General features: G+C 43.4%; 1 protein-coding gene across 1 annotated transcript in view; it reads left to right on the forward strand.

Annotated features, from left to right (window-relative positions):
• RNF144B (ring finger protein 144B) overlaps positions 1–20660 on the forward strand; it is a 103917-nt gene that overhangs the window by 48931 nt on the left and 34326 nt on the right. The window contains exon 4 of the mRNA XM_073631136.1: positions 12470–12530. Coding sequence (XP_073487237.1) covers positions 12470–12530 — 61 coding nt within the window. The remainder of the gene's footprint in view (positions 1–12469; positions 12531–20660) is intronic.

Raw genomic sequence — 20660 nt, forward strand, 5'->3', positions numbered from 1 at the left:
AATCCGACGCAGGGACCACTTTTATCAGAAAGCTGGCTGCCGCACGAAAACGGGGATACTGGGGTTATGGCAGATAGCTGCTGCCATAACAACAGTATCCCCCTTCAAAGTTTGGACGTACATCGTCGTGCGGCGGTCCGGAAGTGGTTAATCCAGCATTTCCTCAATTCATGTAACAAGTGCAGAGCAGTTCCCTCACAGCTGTCAAAAAGAAAAGCAGCCGGCAATGGTTATTAACAACATTGCTCAGTGCTTAAAGAGAGGTAAAAAGAAACATTGTATCTTTCTGTTCATTTACAGATCAAAGGGATGAACTTCGGTCTGCAAATTAGGTCAGTTTAACCCAGGGGTAGGCAACCTTTTGAGCATAGTGTGCCGGAAATTTTTCTCAAAAAAACGGAGTGCCAGCTACAAAAAAAAATAAATGCCAACTTCACACATTCAGCCACAAAAAGGACATTTTTATAAAGAAAATGTAAAGGACCAAATTCTGTACCTTCTCACCTCAGTTCACCCCAATTTCTGCACCCCTCAGATCACCCCAATTTCTGTACCTTCACACTCAAATCAGTCACGATTCTTGCACCTTCTCACCTCAGTTCAGCCCCAATTCCTGCACTTTATACCTCATATCACCACAATTCCTTCACCTTCACACCTCAGATCAGCTCCAATTCCTTCACCTTCACACCTCAGATAAGCTCAATTCCTGCACCTTGACACCTCAGATGACCCCAATTCCTGCACCATTACACCTCATATCGGCCCCGATTTCTACACCTTTACACCTCAGATGAGCTAAGTGCTGCATCTCCACACCTCAGATCACCCCGATTCCAGCACCATCACGCCTCAGATCACTCCAATTCCTGCACTTTCACGTCTCAAATCAGCCACAATTCCTGCACCTTCACACCTACGGTCAGCCCAATTCCTGCACCATCACACCTCAAATCAGCCACAATTCTTGCACCTTCACACCTATGATCAGCCCATTTCCTGACCATCACACCTCAGATCAGCCCATATGCCTGCACCTTTACACCTCAGATCAGTCCCAATTCCTGCACCATCACTTCTCAGATCAGTCACAATTCCTGCTCCTTCAAACCTCAGATCAGCCCAGTTCATGCACCTTCACACAACCCTTAACTTCTGCACCTTCAAACCTCAGATGAGCCCAATTCCTCCACCTTCACAACTTAGATCACCCCAATTCCTGCACCTTGACACCTCAGGTCACCCCAATTCCAGCTCCTTCACACTTCAGGTGAGCCTAACTCCTGCACCTTCACACCTCAGATCAGCTCCAATTCCTTCACCTTCACACCTAAGATTAGCCCAATTCCTGTACCTTCACACCTGAGATCAGTCCAATTCCTGCACCTTCACACGTCAGATCAGTCCAATTCCTGCACCTTCACACCTCAGATCAGTCCAAATTCCCACACCTCTAAATTTTCAGTTCCCAATAGCTTGTTAACTACCAATGCAAAAGGAGAGCAGGCAGCTTGGTGTGTCCAACTCAGCACCAGGACCAGATCTAGCCTGTCTGATGTGAGGGTGCAGTAAAAAATATCAGGGGGCAGAGGATGGGAGGTCAGCAGAGCAGAGGATAGTGTCAGCAGTTTGTAGGGCAGTGTACAGAGGCCAGCAGGACAGAGAATTGGAGGTCAACATAGGAGTGTATGGGGGTCAACAAAGCAGAGAACAGAAGCGTGCAGGGTGGAGAACAGGGTTCAGCAGGGAAGAAAACGGTTCAGTAGGGCAGAAGACAGGGGGTCAGCAGGGCTGTTTACACAGGTCTGCAGGGCAGTGTAATAGGATTAGCAGTACAAAGGATGGGGTCAGCAGGGCAGTGTACAAGGGACAGCAGGGCATAGGACAGGGGTCATCAGGGTGAAAGATGGGTCATCAAGGTCGAAGACAGGGGCCAGCAGGGCAGAGGATTGGCCATCAGGGCATAGGACAGGGTTCAGCAAGGCAGAGAATGGGGTCAGCAGGGTAGTGTACAGGGGTCAGCAAGGCATATGACCGGTGTCAGCAGGGAGGTTGATGGGATCAGCAGGGAAGAGGACGAGGTCAGTGGGGCATAGGAAAGGGGTACACGGGGCAGAAGACAAGGTCAGGGGGGCAGAGGACAAGGTCAGTGGGGCAAAGGGGAGAGTCAATGAAGCAGAGGATTAAGTCAACGGGCAGAGGACGGGGTCACTGGGGCAGAAGATGGGGTCAGCAGGGCAGAGGGCACAGTCAGCAGGGTGAAAGACTGGTGATCGGGGTGGAAGATGGGCCAGCAGGGCAGAGAGTGGGTCAGCAGAGCATAGGACAGGGATCAGCAAGGCAGAGAGAGGGGTCAGCAGGGCAGTGTACAGGGGTTGGCAAGGCATAGGACAGGGGTCAGCAGGGAGGTGGACGGGGTCAGCAGGGAGAGGGACGGGGTCAGCAGGGCATAGGAAAGGAGTACACGGGGCAGAGGACAGGGTCAGTGGGGTAGAGGACAAGTTTAGCGAGGCAAAGGCCAGAGTCAATGGGGCAGAGAAGGACGTCAATGGGCAGAGGACGGGGTCATTGAGGTAGAAGATGGGGTCAGCAGGGCAGAGGACAGAGTCAGCAGGGTGAAAGACTGGTCATCGGGGTGGAAGACAGGCCAGTAGGGCAGAGGATAGGTCAGCAGTGCATAGGACAGGGATCAGCAAGGCAGAGAATGGAGTTAGCAGGCCAGTGTACAGGCGTCAGCAAGGCATAGGACAGGAGTCAGCAGGGAGGTGGACGGGATCAGCAGGGAAGAGGATGGGGTCAGCGGGGCATAGGAATGTGGTACACGGGGCAGAGGACAGGGTCAGCTGGGCAGAGGACAAGGTCAGCAGGGCAGAAGAGGAATTGCCCCGTTGCCACCACACCCCTGGATCCGCTCCTGCCTCAACACAGTTGTCGGCTGCAGGCAAACTGAGTGAGGTGGGCGGGACCAGAGGCAGCAGGAGATTAAAGTTAGAAAGAGCCAGCTGTGCTCCCTTCTGTGTATCCGGCCGGCTTTGCTGATGTGTTATAGGTGTCCCAGGATTCTCTTATGTGCCGTCTAAAATGCTTCTGCGTGCCATCGTCTGGCACGTGTGCCGAGGTTACCGACCCCTGGTTTAACCACTTAAAGACTAAGCCTTTTTCTGACACTTGTTGTTTACAAGGTCAAATTTGTATTTTTTGCTAAAACATTACTTAGAACCCCCAAACATTATATGTATATTTTTTAGCAGAGACCCTAGAAAATAAAATGGCGGTCATTGCAATATTTTAAGTCGCACTGTATTTGCGCAGCGGTCTTTCAAACGCAATTTTTTGGGAAAAAATACACTTCAATGAATTTAACAAAAACGAAAGAGTAGAGTTAGCCCAAATTTTGTTGTATTATGTGAAAGATGATGTTACGTCGAGAATCGTGAGAGGATCGGAATGTTTATTTGAAGCAACAAAATTGTGATTTTCATTTTATCCAAAATCGTGCAGTTCTAGCGCCTGGTAGTTGAAGGGAAAGTGAGTATAAGCAGCTTACAGAATTAGCTTTTGAGTGAAGCTGTTGCTCTGTCTTGCATAGGTAAAGCACAAGTTCCTTCAGTTTTAAAATTCCTTTTATACAATACATTTTTTCCTAAATAAATCTTTTATACAGACTATATGCATATGTAGTTTACAAGATAAGTTGCTAGTTTCAGAAGTTCCTTACAAATAAGACATTTACAAATTGATTACCATCTTCTTGTGCTAGAAAATTGACGAGCATATACCCAGAAGATTAGCAGATGCAATTTAAAATCACATAGCTCAGTCCTACTTTGTAGACAATTTGGGGATAGTATATTACCATCTCCTTTCTAGTATAAACAGACACAGTAATGATTTTGTTGAAGTACAGTTAATACCTAAAGGCATAACTTTTTGTTTTGTTTTTGGTGAAGTGGAGAGGGAATAGAACCCCTGTTAGGTTTTTTTTGCTGTCTGTGCCCCATTAACCACTTCATCTCCGGAAGGTTTTACCCCCTAATGACCAGACCATTTTTTGCGATGCAGCACTGCGTTACTTTAAGTGACAATTGCGCTGTCGTGCGACACTGTACTAAAATTGATGTCCTTCTTTCCTCCCAAATAGAGCTTTCTTTTGGTGGTATTTGATCACCTCTGCAGTTTTTATTTTTTGCGCTATAAACAAAACAAGAGCGACAATTTAAAAAAATAAACAATATTTTTTACATTCTGCTATAAAACATATCCAATAAAAAATAAAAAAAATATAATTTCTTCATCAGTTTAGGCCAATATGTATTCTGCTACATATTTTTGGTAAAAAAATCCTAATAAGCGTAGATTGATAGATTTTCACCAAAATTATAGAGTCTACAAAATAGGGGATATATTTATGGCATTTTTATTTATTTATTTATTTTTTACTTGTAATGGCGGCGATCAGTGATTTTTAGTGGGACTGTGACATTGCGGTGGACAAATCGGACTCCTAACTGACACTTTCGACATTTTTTTGGGAACCAGTGACATTATTACAGTAATCAGTGCTAAAAATGTGCATATGCTATATAAATGACATTGGCGGGGAAGGGGTTAACTTCAGGGGCGATCAAAGGGTTAAGTGTGTTCCCTGTTTGTGCTTTCTTAGTGTGGGGGGATGGGCTCACTGCATGGACACAGTGATCTGTGTTCCTGATTGGCAGGAACACAAGATCAGAGTGCCCATGCCTGACAGGAAGGCGGTCTGCCAATATATTGCTTATATCGGCAGACCGCCGTTCTATCTCTGTGGGGAGCGGTTGCGGGTGGCCGGCGGAGGCCATGACCCGCTGATTGTCTCCCCCTGTGGCCAGTCAGGGCGTGATTGCGGTCACAGTGGAGCACACCCCCCAGCGGCTATTGCACAAAATCATGTACAGGTACGTGATTTTGCCCAATAGAGCTGACCTGCCGCAGTAAATATGTGATAGGCAGTCGGCAACTGGTTAAAGATATTTAGCCTCTCTATTTGTCCCGTTTACCATTATCATTGAAAGTGAAAGTAAAAGAAAATCCCAAACTTTGGGTTATCCCCAGAAAAGTAATAGAGGGTAAATCTGCCAATGACGGCACTAGTTCTGGTGACCTGGGGGCCCCCAAGGGATTCCCTTAATTTGCAGGAATTTCCTCTTACTTCCTGTTTGGCTATAGAACAGGAAGTTCATGGAAATCTCTGAAATGGGACACAGATGGTAAAATAAAATCTGACAGGGTTTATGACACTCCCTGGATCCTTCCAAAATGAAAAAAAAAAAGATTTTGCCTATGCTTTTGCTTTATGTATTTTTTTTAGTCAAGCCAGTCAGACATCGTGTAAACCATTTACAGTATAGTATGCATTCTTCATATAAGCTCTTTAAAAAAAATTAAACATTTCTGATAGATATCCTTAGACATTTCAGTATAGGTCAACTTCAGTAGAAGCATGTTGAAGCAGTGCTTGGTATTGAATAGAATTACAAAATTCTCTGAGTAGGCTGAGAGTGATTGGACATCTTATTTTATTTTATTTTCTCACCCATTTCCTTATAGCAAAATTAAACTAAGATACCATGATGTCAGTCAATAAAACATGTCTTGGCATAGAGTGTCTACCGCTAGTCATCAAATGAGCTTTCATCATAGCAGGAACATGTGTAGGACCATTAAAGAGAAACCTTTCATCATATTGTTCTCACTTACAGTATAATATACACTTAAAGTGTTACTAAGCCCACAACAGTAAAAACTGCTGATGGGAAAAGGTATTTAGCAGTTTATATTTACTAAAATAATTGCATTTCCATATTCTGTGTACTGTGGGAGACCAGCTATACTGAATTCAGGGTCCTGGGTTTAGTAACACTTTAATTGGTGGTAGAGAAAGAGCAATGTTCTATAAATATTTAATTGTATATGATGGCTTTGTAAACTACCAAATAATCTTTACCCTTAAATATAGTGTTCTTTTCTGCTGAAGGCACAGACAGTAATAATACCCAGATATTCTAACTCTTCTCCATTTTACAAAAAAAAAAAAAAAGTTGTTTGTTGCAATCTCTGTCCCCACCAGGGAGATTTCCATCATGGCCTGTTCTGACACAAATTGCAAACAAAAATTTCAACTCAGGTTCCCATTACCTTCTACACTTGGTCCAAGACTAAGGCAGCAGTTTTGGCTGGAGTTGAGTTTTTTAAAGCATGCCTAACCCAAGAACAAAAATAAAATACAGTTTATTGCAGTTTACCAGTCCTTACGTGAGGTGCCTGCATTATTTTTTTATTTTTCTGGCTTTTCTTCCCTCTTAAGTTTACATAGTAGTTCTGTGAAATGCTCCGTGTCACTGGGTGGTTATGCTCACTCCTCCATTGGATTAGTAGTTTATAGAAAAATAAATAACATTGTTTTTACTTTCAGTTCAGTTTACAGTAAATGACACTGCAATTTTTTGCAAGATCAACTGGTATTTTTTGTACTTTCCAAAACTAATCTAAGGACTGGTAAGCTGCAATATATTACATTTTTGTTCTTGGATTTAGTTATCCCTTAGGGCTTGTTCTTACCAGTGAGCCATGCTGATTGATACAGTGCTGATGTGCTGGGATTTACTTTATGCACTGTTTACTTCCTTCACAGAACTTTATTGAAATATCACAAATGACGTTTACATTGTGAATGTTCACTGCAGTGGTGTTGTAAGAATCCCAAATTTTGGGTTGTCTCTAGAAAAGTCATAGAGGGGAAATCTTCCGATGGGGACAGTAGTGCTGGTGAGCTGGGGGTCCTCGAGAGATTCCCTTAATTTAAAGGGATTTCCTCTCACTTCCTGTTTTGGCTATGGAACAAAGAAGGCAAAAAAAAAAAAAAATGACAGGGATTATACCCTCCCTTACTCTATCCAAAAGGGAAAAAAGGTTTAGCCTATAGTTCTACTTTAAAGTGATTGTAAAGGCAGGAGGTTTTTTATCTTAATGCATTCTATGCATTAAAATATAAAACCTTCAGTGTGCAGCAGCGCCCCTCAGCCCCCCCAATACTTACCTGAGCCCATCTTGATCCATCGATGTTGCAGGAGAGACTCAGCTGCCCAGGATTCCCCTCCTCATTGGCTGAGACAGCAGCACAGCACCATTGGCTCCCGCTGCTGTCATATTCAGTGAGCCAATGAGCAGAGAGAGGGGGTGGGGCCTAGCCACGGCTCCGTGTCTGAATGGACACACAGAGCAGAAGCTTGGCTTGGGTGCCACATAGCAAGCTGCTTGCTGTGGGGGCACTTGGCAGGAGGGAGGAGGACTGCTGGCGATGGACTGGAGAAGAGGAGGATCTGGGCTGATCTGTACAAAATCACTGCACAGAGCAGGTAAGTATAACATGTTTGTTTTTTTTAAGCAAAAAAAAAAAAAACAAGACTTTAGTATTACTTTAAAGCCCAGCTTTGGGCAAATTAGAAGTTATCCCTTGCAGTGGGCTGTGCCTGCAGTTCAAGGGTTAATTTCTTATTTTGTCTGGGGGAGAGGAGAAACAGTTTTACCTACCTGATCCTCCATTCCACTGGTAGGCAGCGCTTCCCTACGATCTGGAGGTGGACTGTCCTTCAGCATTGTCATGTCCAGATGAGGGCTTTGGACCCTGCTCTGGTCTTGATGTTGTGAGGACCCTAGACTGGTGGAACATAGGGGTGCAGACTCTACTGGGACTGGTCTAGCTGTGAAGAGAAGCGGAGGAGATGGTAAGTAAATGCTTTTTTGTTCCCCTAGACAAAAATGAGCAATTAACCCTTGCAGTGCAGGCACATCCCCACTGCAAGGGGTATTTTTTATTTGGCTTGAGTTGAACTTTAAATAAAGCCTGTCAGAGACAAACATGATGGCTGTCATGTCTGAAAATATATTTCCCTTGATAATATGATGATGACTCTTTTGCTTTAATATTTGAGTCACTGATGTGAAACAAGTATGCAGATAAGGACCTTTACAATTCTCTGATTTTCCTAATCTGCGTAGCATTTTAAGAAGGAAGTTAAAATGTGAACTTCCATATTTTAATCATGATTTTAAAGCACTAAAATGCTTTCTCACAGTTAAACAGGAATGTGACATCTGGTTCTTTTTTTTGACTAAGAGCCCTTTCACACTGGGGCGGTGTGCAGGCGTTATTGCGCTAAAAATAGCGCCTGCAAACCGACCTAAAACTGCCTCTACTGTTTCTTCAGTGTGAAAGCCCGAGGGCTTTCACAGTGAATCGGTGCGCTGGCAGGAGAAAAAAAAAATCCTGCAAACTGCATCTTTGGAGCAGTGAAGGAGCGGTGTATTCACCGCTCCTAAACCGCTCCTGCCCATTGAAATCAATAGGGCAGCGCGGCTATACCGCGGCTATAGCGGCGCTATGCGAGCGGTTTTAACCCTTTTTCGGCCGCAGCGGGGGTTAAAACCGCACCGCTAGCGGCCGAATACCGCCGCCAAAACGACGGTAAAGCAGCGCTAAAAGTAGCGCTGTTTTACCACCGACGCCCCCACCGCCCCAGTGTGAAAGGGGCCTTAAGGTGGTTTATTAAGGGCAAAACAATAACAACAAAGTAAGAGTACAATGAAAATATATGAAAATATTCATAACATATAATCAAATATATCTATAAATTTTAAGGTATGCATTTTGTTATGATACAATTACATTTGTTGAATTAGCAGGTAAGGACTTTCAAATAATTGTAAACCCACACACAAAACATAAAAATGTTTAGTAAACTCATCAAATTTTTGTAAAACAGATGTGTTTTAACAGCGTGGCAGTGGGTAAATGGTTCTTACCTTCACATTCTGTTTCCAGTTTTTTTTTGTGCTATTTACCTTTGCCAGACTAGGCCTGCTTTGGCCATTTCTAAATCCTAATCAAAGCTGATCAAATTATTTTCATTGCATAGAAATACAGAAAGGAGCACCAGACCAAAACTGGATAAACAAATGCAAGATAATTTTAATTGTTGATAAAAAAAAGAAGTGGTGTTGCCCCCAAAATGTGCTGGCTGTTTTTATATGACTTCTTTTTATCCAATTTGGTCTGGCGCTCCTTTCTGTATTTCTATGGCTTGAACTACTGTTGGAGGCACATTGAGGGAAGCCTATCTGAGTGGGAGCCATCTTTCTAGGTCTATTGAGCTTTCCTTCATCCGATTATATTTGCAAGTCTAAAAGTTCCCAACGCCTCTTTGAGTATGTTGTTCCAGAGTCTATTATTTTCACTGGGCTGTCTTAACACAGGGCACATTACTCTGTTACATAATACACAGCAAACATGTAAATGGACCCTTAAAATGATTGTAAAGTCTCGTTTAAAAAACAAAAATAACAAACATTTCATACTTACGTCCTTTGTGCAGTTGGTTTTGCACAGTGTAGCCTGGATCCTCCTCTTCTCGGGTCCCTCATTGCTGCTCCTGGCCCCTCCCACCTATCGAGTGCCCCCCTCAGCCAGCAGCTTCCTATAGGGGGCACCCGAGCCAAGCCAGAGCTCTGTGTATCCTTTCAGGCACCGAGCCCCGGCCTGGCCCGTCCCCTCTCTCCCCTGATTGGCTGACTGAATTTGATTGACAACCACGGGAGCCAATGGCGCCACTGCTGTGTCTCAGCCAATCAGGAGGAGTGTCCCGGATGGCTTAGACACTTGTGGACATCGATGGAGAAAAAGGGGGCTCAGGTAAGTAATTGGGGGGTGCTGGGGAGGCTGCTACACACAGAAGGTTTTTTTATCTTAATGCATAGAATGCGTTAAGATAAAAAACCTTCTGCCTTTACAACTTCTTTAATGTATTTGGCATTTCCAATGACCAATATGAAGGCTGGAAGGGTTGGGTCATAATTGTTACTTTTCCAGGATATGATGCATATTATAATTTGTGCATAATATCAACTGGCTATATCTCTTGATCTACTGATCACTTTGACATGTGATTTTCACTGAAGGAAACCTGAGCCTGTGCATTCAGTTATAGTAGCCTTTGTTTGAATTGCCTGGTTTATAATTGATTTAATTTACCCACTTAAAGTGGGGTTCCACCCAAAAAACAAAAATACCTGTAAAAATTCTAAAAAAAAAAACAAAAAAACATTTGGATATTTTTTTTTTTTTCACTTACCTCTAAATGCCTGTTGCTAGGTGGTCCCTCGTAGTCTGCCTGTTCCTTTGCCTGGGCTGGTGACATCACTTCCCCCCAGGCACAGGAAGGGCTCCGCTCTGCTCTCTCCCTCCTGTCAATCATCTGGGACCCAATACAGGTCCCAGGTGATTGAGCGGCCAATCACGGCGTGCGGCGCCGCTCGCGCGTGCGCAGTGGGTGCCAGGCTGTGAAGCCACAGCCCGGCGCCCACAGTTGAAATGCCGGCGCCGACGAGCGGAGGGGGGGACGAGCGGGGCTTCGATCCCCCGCATCGCTGGACCCAGGGACAGGTAAGTGTCCAATTAAAAGTCAGCAGCTGCAGTATTTGTAGCTGCTGACTTTTAATTTTTTTTTTTTTTTGACGGCCCCCCCTGGGTGGAACTCCTCTTTAAGGACCGCCCACTGCATATATACTGTGGCAGGGCCGCTCTGTTGCGCGAAACAACGTACTTGTACGTTGTTTCATGCAATAGATAGTGTGGGTGCGCGCCCGCTGCACGGAGGAGGAGCTGATGTCCACCGACCACCCGTGATCGCTTCATAGAGAGGCAGAACGGAGATCTGCCTATGTAACTAAGGCAGATCCCCGTTCTGACAGGAAAGAACTTAGAGATCGTTTGTTTCCAGTAATCAGGAACAGGGATCTCTGTGTTCTTCCTGTCAGTACTTCCCCCCTGCACAGTTAGAAACACCCTGAGGGAACACATTTAACCCTTTGATCGACCCCAATGTTAACCCCTTCTCTGCCAGTGTCATTTATACAGTGATCAGTGCATTTTTTTAGCACTGATCACTGTATTAGTGTCACTGGTCCCCAAAAAGTGTCACTTAGGGTCAGATTTGTCCACCGCAATGTCGCAGTCCCGCTAAAAATCGCTGATCGCTGCCATCACCAGTAAAAACAATTTAAATAAAGTCCATAAATCTATCCCGTAGTTTGTAGACGCTATAACTTTTGCGCAAACCAATCAATATGCGCTTATTGGGATTTTTTTACCAGAAATATGTAGCAGAATACATATTGGCCTAACTTTATGAAGAAATAATTTTTTTTACATTTCTTTTTGGATATGTATTATAGCAGAAAGTAAAAATTTTTATTTTTTTTTCAAAAGTGTTGGTCTTCTTTTGTTTATAGCACAAAAAATAAAATGCCGCAGACATGATCAAATACGACCAAAAGAAAGCTATATTTGTGGGAAAAAAGGACATAAATTTTGTTTGGGTACAGAGTCACACGCCCACACAATTGTCAGAGAAAGTAACGCAGTGCCGTATCCCAAAAAATGGCCTGGTCATTAAGGGGGTAAATCCTTCCGGGGCTGAAATGGTTAAATCGTATACTGCTGCAAAATACTTTGAAGACTGAGGAAGTATATACCGTATATCAGGAAAACCTTGAATGTCATAAATCTAAATCTGAGCGGATACAACACTTGATTTGTCTGTGCCTGAAATATTCTTACTTATCTGATGGAAGCTTGATGATGACATATGCATACTGTGCTGTAATGTTTAAAAGAAAACAGTCAAATATTTCAGATATTTTAGAATGAATAATCATATATAAATGACTATGCCACCTAGACATACACATAACAACACACGCCCTCATTTTTTTATGTGCTATGTGGTAGAAATACACTTGGACCACTCCTTAGTAATGATATATTTATGGAAATATATTTTTCTCTGTGAAAGCTGAACTCCAGGCAGATATAAAAAGCACCAATCAGTGCGGCCTGCCAAATATTCATTCAAAATTATTAAATGTATTAGTGTAGTGTACTACAAGTATGTTGATTTTTCTTGATAGCTTCCTGTAATCATCTATACAACAAGGCAGGGAGCTGGAAGATCAGCACTAGAAATCAGTAAAACTCTGTTGTGCTCACACAAAATATGCTGCCAGGAGGAGAGAGCGGAATGAGCAGAGGGATAACCTCACCAGGGTGCTGCAGCTCATTCACTGTCCAGTCAGCAGACAGGGGGTGTGTTTCTGATCAAGTTGCACTCTTGCTGTCTTGGAGATTGAGGATATGAATTTATTGTCTGCCAGGAATGGCTAGATCACAAGAATTGCTGCACAGAACCGAGATCACAAAATCGCCGCACAGGACCTAGATCACAAAATTGCTGCACCGAACTACAAATCTTTTAGCAGAGAAAGCAGTTTCTTTACATGTATAGTTCAGTTAGCTAATTGCCTGGAGTTCAGCTTTAAATACTTTGTATGTGATATGTACACATTTTTAATGTAACTCTGTTCCTTTGCATTTCAGATTGCTTGCTTAGTAACCATTGATCAGCTACATTTGTATCAGCGGCTAAAGCTTGAACGAGGTATAATTCAAGTACATTTTCTCTCTTCTTTTATTTGTAGTATTAAGCACATGTGTTAATATTAAAAGCATTTCTTTTTTATAAGAGATGTTTGTATTATAGAATATTGGAAGGAAATTGAAATGGAACAAATAGGCAGTAATGATGAAAGTCTCAAGATATGAGCGGATTAAAAAAATGCATGTACATAGGAACACTTTTTTGAATAAGCTTTGATCGAGAAAATGCTCAATTTTTCTAATATAAATAATCCTACCTCTATGCTTAGTTCTTGAAGTGGGAGCATGATAACTGTATGTTGTTTGAATCAGCTATTATTGTAATTGTAATGTGGAATTTAAACTCTGAAACCACCCAGGCAACTGAGATGATGTGTTAACAAGTAAATCAATGATGAGTGTTACTGTCCTTTAATATTATTTAATCGTATATTTAACACAAGCTCTATTGTTTATAGCTGACAAAGCATATTGTGCTAAACACTGTTAACATTTACACTGTTAACATAATCCAAATGTAATCTGTGAGAAACAACAGCCATTTTTGTCGAAACACCACATACTTACAAAAGTCTTCCAATGTAATAAAGATAGCAGCAAAGAGTCCCTCCCTGGACACTTGGTACTCCCCAGTACTGCTTTTACTTACCTCTTTATTGGGTCCAATGTGATGGGACCAGTGGGGAAGTGTGGAGAGATGGCTGGGGCAGGCTGCAGAGGAATCGCAAAGGAATCTGGCTGTTTTTTACTCTGTTATAGCACCTGATTTTTAAAGGTGAACTCCAACCAAATACACAAATGAAATACAATTAAGGGATCTCCTTTACCTGCCAAAGGATTTGAATTTCTGTCCACTCAATCCTGATATTTACATAGCTCCCCACATATCACAGCCAAGTGGATAATATCACTTACTTTAAGATGGATGGGTGGTAAAAGCAGGAGAGGGGCATGAAGTGTATGGCGTGGGTAGTTTGTGCAGGAGAGGGGCATGCAGTGACTAGGGGTGGGTGGTATGTGGAGGAGAGGGGCATGGAGTGAATTGGGGTGGGTAGCGTGTGCAGGAGGGGGGCATAGAGTGAATGGGGGTGGGTGACATGTGCAGGAGAGGGGCATGAAGTATACGGCGGTGGGTGGTATGTGCAGGAGGGGGGCACAGAGTGAATAGGGGTGGGTGGTATGTGCAGGAGGGGGGCATGGAGTGAATGGGGAAGGGTGGTATGTGCAGGAGGTGGGCACGGAGTGAATGGTGGTGGGTGGCATGTGCAAAAGGGGAACACGGAGTGAATAGAGATGGGTGGTATGTGCAGGAGGGGACATGGAGTGAATAGGGGTGGGTGGTATGTGCAGGAGGGGGGGCATGGAGTGAATAAGGGTGGGTGGTATGTGCAGGAGAGGGGCATGGGGGGTGGTATGTGCAGGAGGGGGGCATGGGGTGGGTGGTATGTGCAGGAGGGGGGCATGGGGTGGGTGGCATGTGCAGGAGGGGGGCATGGGGTGGGTGGTATGTGCAGGAGGGGGGCATGGGGTGGGTGGTATGTGCAGGAGGGGGGTGTGCAGCTGACTTGAAAGTATATGGTGTGAACAAGCCCTAATGCACTGCTCCAGCACTGCAGAGACCACTGAGAAAGTGAAGCTAGCCGCACACACACACAGCACCAGAACTGGCCTTGCACCTCCCTGCAGACATTGCTCTTTCCTCCCGGCATCTCAACCCTCTTCCTCAAGTTGCTGCACAGAAATATCTCCCGGAAACTTGCAAAACCCTGCCAACTTACCACCCTGCACATATCCTGCAGAATGGACTGGCACTGCTTGTATCCCCCCCCCCCCCCCGGGATCTCCAATCTCGGGCAATGAGCTCTCAGTGTCATTCCATGAACATTCACTCCCATCTCAGCACTTGTCAGCTGCAGCTCCGCCTCCTCTTCTGTAATTTTTTTTCCGACAGCGTTGGAGCACACTGAGAGGGAGCGCTAAAAAGAGCTGAGAGAGAGAGAGGGAGGGAGGATATTGGCATGCATTTTAAAAGGGGATTCACTCCAGAGATAAAACGATAATTCTCCCACTTTACAAGACTCTGGTCTGGCCGCACCTGGAGTATGCTGTCCAGTTCTGGGTACCAGTCCTCAGGAAGGATGTGCTGGAACTGGAGAGAGTCCAGAGAAGGCAACAAAACTAATTAAGGGACTGGAGGGACTGATTCTCTCTGGAGAGGAGATGCTTGAGAGGAGATATGGTATCGATGTATAAATACCGTGCTGGTGACCCTAGCATAGGGAAAAAAACTTTTCAGTAAAAGGTAATTTAATAAGACACGTGGCCATTCACTAAAATTTTAGGAAAAGAGGTTTAACCTTAAACTGCGTAGAGAGTTCTTTACTGTCAGAGCGGTGAGGATGTGGAATTCTCTTCCACAAACAGTGGTATCAACGGGGAGCATCGATAATTACAAAAAACTATTACCTGGGTACCTTAACGACCACAACATACAGGGATATACAATGTACTATTAGCATAAAAGCACAAACAGGTTGGACTGGATGAACTTGTGTCTTTTTTCAATCTCACCAACTATGTAACTTCAGTTTGTTCAGTTAAGCTTTGACAAAAAAACCTGGAAGCTGATTGGTTTCTATGCAGAGCTGCACCAGATTTTGCACTCTCCAGTTTTAGTAAATCAGCCCCTGTATGCTGACTTTTATAGGTCATGGCCCAACAATTGATGTAGGGTATGACTTTTTCGCTGAAGTTCCAACTAGATAAACACTCTTCATCTCAGTTGCATACATCTTTTTACATGTTGGAACAAGTAAGTGGAACATTATTGAGTGTAACAGAAATAGATCATTTACATTAATTTTTCACGCCCATGAAACAAGACTTAAAAGAACATATGAGATTTTTCTTACTGGACTTGTCATGCAACTAGTGACTAGATGAATTTACCTAACCTATCGCAAATAAAGACAGAAATGTTGTTCTGAATTTACTGTATTAAAATGACATTTAAAGTGCACTTTTTATTAGGTATTTGCTAACTTCTTTCTGAGAATGCTAGAAAATTCTTAGATGTTTCAATACTCTCTGAAACACCAGTGTTAAAGAGCTGCTGATCTGTATACTTCTCCAAGTCAGTGACTCTAATGCTGCGTACACACGAGCGGACTTTTCGACCGGACTGGTCCGACGGTCTATCCGTCAGACTTTCGACGGACTTCCAACTGACTTTCCTAATGAACGGACTTGCCTACACACGATCACACCAAAGTCCGACGAATTCGTACGTGATGACGTACGACCAGACTAAAATAAGGGAGTTGATAGCTAGTAGCCAATAGCTGCCCTAGCGTCGGTTTTAGTCTGTCAGACCAGCATACAGACGAGCGGATTTTTCGATCGGACTTGAGTCCGTCGGAAAGATTTGAAACATGTTTTATTTCTAGGTCCGTCGGACTTTTGGGGAAAAAAATGTCCGCTGGAGCCCACACACGATTGAATTATCCGACGGAGCCCGGTCCGCCGGACCAAGTCTGCTGGAAAGTCCGCTTGTGTGTACACGGCATTAATAACTGATGCCACAGACAGCCAGGGAACTAGCATTTTCAAAATGAGCTTCTCACTGGCAACCCCAGAAATTTCTCATATGGCACATAGATGTGCAAGGAGTTAAAGAAGAACTCTGTCTGCATAAACATGTTTTTTTACTTACTAACTGATCTATGAATATATCACATAACCTCCTAATTTTTGCCTTAATTTGTTTTGTGAGATAGCCTTGCTTTAAGGGTAACTCCACTTTAGTGGGAAAAAAATTAGCAAATAAAAACATAATAATATAGCATATACAATTGCGATTCAAGTCATATTGTAAATGAATGTTATTATAAATGATCTTTCCTTTTCAATCTGCAGCTCTGTAATATTCTGTAAAATGCAATGCGATATGTCTACCTGGAGGTGTTCTGTACACAGATGGTGTATAGAACGCCCCCCAAATATGTCATTTCCTGCTTGTGTGATTGGCTTACTGATTATCCCAGAAGTCTGCACTAAGATACAAAATACAATTCAGATATCAGGTATCTGATATGTAATTTTTTGTGAGACACTTCCAAAGGGAAATCATGTTTAAAGGGATGTAGACCCTGACACTTTCCTCATTAGAGCCCTGTAGGTGCAGCAGCCGATTGATAATTATAAAATCACCCCATACAGATTCACTTTGCACATGGACACAGTTAAACAGGTATTTCTTCAGAATAACAAAAGGTAAACAAAGTGGAGGTACTCTTTAAATAAATGTTGTTCAGGAGAAAAAACAAACAAACAAACAAACTGCTTAAGGCATACAATGCAGACAAAGATACAACACAAAACTTTAGCAGCCCCCTTCTTGCCTCCTACACATTACTATTGCTGCCCATGATCATTATGGACAATTAGGAATGTTCTATAAACCAGTAGAATTTCATTTGAAAATTTTTGTTTGTGAAACGTTCATTAGATTTTCTGATGATCAGTGGGGTCGAATCGATCATAGTGACAAGAAGATTCAAAGTAGCAGGATGGAAAATGTTTCATGAATTAACAAAATTCTAAGGCCTCGTTCACAGTGGCGTATCAATGTGTACCCTGTGTGAGGCCCGTGTTTACCCACTCGGGGATGCACAGGTGCTCCATGCATTCCTGTACAAGAAGTCCCATTGATGTCAGTTTGGATGCGGCAGCTGCACGGACACAGCCGCTGCTCCCAATATAACATCTGTGTGGGTGCAGGTGTGTGACCCTGAATGTACACTGTGTGAGTTCCGGGACATGCACCCACACCCTCATGAATGTCAGATTGGGAGCAGCAGCTGTGCCCGTTTAGCTGCTGTGTCCCAATTGACATTAATAGGACTGCCTGCACGGGGATGCACAGAAAACCTATGCATCCCCATACTGTAAACACAGCTCTCACATGGGGTACACATTGATGTGCCCCTTGTGGATGAGGCCTAACTGTGAATGTGGATTTCGTTTCGGGAAATAAAACCTGTTTAATATGCCTGAGATTCAATTCAAATAGCAGGTCCAGACTAAATTTTAAGATCTTTCGAAAGAAATTAATTGACTCAGATGTTCACTCCATGTTTACACCCACTAAGATTATCCCATACGCATCCCTACGATCTTCCCATGACATCCCCCTTAGGGAACACTATAGTTATATCCAAATCCGACATTTCCTTCAGCAACTTACCAAGTCTCGACCCTTCACGTTAACCCCCTTTGAGATCCTTTGTAGATCACGGCCCCAGTCCTCGGGTTTAATCTCCTTAGTATATGCTGCCATAATAGGCTCTAAAAAAACACTTTTGAGGTCATATCAACGCCAGTGGGAGGCAGAATTAGGAAAACAACTGGATCCAGAGGATTGGCAGGTCATGATCATCGCATTGTCTAAATGCTCCAAGAATGTACTCTTTTTGGAGAACACTTACAAAGTGCTCTATAGATGGCACTATACCCCGGCCAGACTGGCAAGCTTTATTCCGTCATATTCCCCCTTGTGTTTCCGTGGGTGTGCTCAGGAGGGTACAATGGCACATATTTGGTGGACATGCCCCAAGGTGAGCAGATTGTGGATCAGAATTTATGCACTTCTTTGTAACCTCTTTAGTGCAACCATAAGAAGGGACCCATATGAGGCATTACTGGGGAAGCCAATCACGGAACTCCTACGACCAGAACGCCAACTGGCGTCACATATTTTTACTGCAACTAAGTTGACCATAGCAAAATCCTGGAAAACCCTGGCCCTCAGTTTTCGAAGCAGTTAAAAATCGTGATATGAGAAGCTGACAGCCGTGTTATCGGATACTCATGACAAATTCCTCCGGACATGGCAACCCTGGGTAACGTATGTCCACCCATCTCGATTCGATCCAGCACTGCTCTCGCTTTAACATGCCTCCAATCCCCCTCCACCCCGGGGCCCCCCCTTCTTCTTCCTACACCTCTTTACCTCTCTGTACTATCCTTCTTTCTTCTTCTTGACTTTCCATATCCACTTTGTTTTCTGTTCTACCCACTCCGATTCCGCACTCCTTCCTTTTCTACAACCTCTTTTTTCCTGATTTCCCGCTCCTCAGGTTAATCTCTGTCGGGAATGGACGCTAGCTGAGAAAATCCCTTTTTCTTTTCCTTTTTCTCTTATTATCGCATACAGGAACATCTTATCTGGTCTCACATACGTAACATGGGACTCAGTAAGCTAAAGCATATGCAATTGTAGTTAAACGTGTTATTATGATCTCGGGGCTTATGTGATAGCCCTTGAACTCCCATGAATTTTTTACAATTCTCTAGGTCCCCAACAAACAGCTTTTTGATAACTGAAATGTATGCAAGAACGTTTACATGACGTGTCCACTACAGTTTTTGTATTCATTTATTGATGTGTATTTTCAATAAAACCCTTTGTACAGGAAATTAATTGACTCAGTGATGGCAAAAAAGAATGTTCTGACAAACAATTCTTCTATGAACGTTCAAATGAAAAGCTACCCATGTATGGCCAGCTTAAAGTGTTACTAAATCCACAACAGTAAAATCAGTTTGTATATGCAGTAAAGCATGCTTTTTATACTCCCTGTGGAACCTAAGGGGTTGTTTGGCTGTTAAATCCTGTCTTCTCTGATCCTCCTCTACTTTCACAGTCCTCAATTCATCTCCTGATAAGACAGAGCCTTGGGGGCACTCTGCACTTGCTCAGTTTGGTGTATATTGCTAGAGAGTTTTTTTTTTCTTAGGAGGGTGCATGTTATCAGCACATGGCCAATCAGCACTGTCCAGACAGAGGGTCAGGTGTCCTGCAGCCTCATAGGACAGTCAGAGGAGAATAAAAACTCCTCCTACAAGCTTTAACCAGACACTGATATAAGTCATAAGACTGCTATATACTGCTGATGAGAAAAGGTAGTTAGTAGTTATAGTTTATATTTACTAAAATAATTGCATTTCTAAGTTCTGTGTACTGTAGGAGACTAGATATAGTGAATGCAGGGTCCTGGGTTTAAGGGGTAAGGTCCAACACCAGCTGGATGTGACTAGTGGGTTTGGGAATTTGCTGAATGTGAATGTGAAGAAAAACAGGGAATAGTCACATTATCACACGAGAATGCAAGGGGCTTCTTTACTGTTCCCACCACTTTTGTAAAAAAAACAAAAAACAGGGACTTTAAAGTTAAAAGCAACCAGATCTCTTCCTGATTGCCCTGTAGCTCTCCAGCAAAGACCAGCAGCACAAGAATACAGGGGAATTAAAGAGCATGGGGAAAGTGTCTGCTGTATTAAGCTGTAACTGTGAGAACCAGCACACCTGTTGGCTGTGCTATTGTAAACATTTAAGCTCCCATTCACATTGGAGCGACTTGCCGATTTCGGGTGCGACTTGAATAGACATCTATGCACGAAACCACACAGATGTCTTGCAAATTGCACCCGAAATTGTACTGACATGCGACTTTAAAATTGTGCAATTTCAGATGAAGCCGCACAATTTCAATGATGCAGTCAATGTGAACGAGGGCTAAGAATGAGTATAGAGAATCAGCTAAATTATTTTTGAATACAGATGCTGGATAAATACCCTTGCTAGACACCATAGACAGATCCTGACCATTTACTTTTCTCCACTGGAACCAAAACAATACAGCTTTTTTGTAATTGTTACTGGTTAAAGGAATGGCAGCTCAGTACATACTGTAGGTCATATACTGTATGTGTTCTCTTCTCCAGTGAACAGGTTGTGTTTGTTAGATTCACAATAGTGTACAATATAATAGAGCCTGATAAGTTTAGCGCCTATGCTAGCTGTACCTGATACCTGTGTATAAAGGCTGCTCTGGTCCAATAATGTGATTACCCCTGTGTTAGCCAGTGGCAGCTGTAGGAGAGAGGAGAGAATGCACCAACAATGGCTGGTAAAGCCTGGAGTTATGATGTTACCCATAGGCTTCAATGGCCTATCTGTTCTTGGTGCTCCTTCTCCTCTTCTGCATCTGCTCTGGCTGACACGGGGGAGCCAGATTGTGTGACCGGACTGGTGCGGCTTGAAAATAAGTAAGTATATAAATCTTTCTTA

The sequence above is a fragment of the Aquarana catesbeiana genome, linkage group LG05 (genome assembly GCF_042186555.1).
Source record: "Aquarana catesbeiana isolate 2022-GZ linkage group LG05, ASM4218655v1, whole genome shotgun sequence".
NCBI classification, from domain to species: Eukaryota; Metazoa; Chordata; class Amphibia; order Anura; family Ranidae; genus Aquarana; species Aquarana catesbeiana.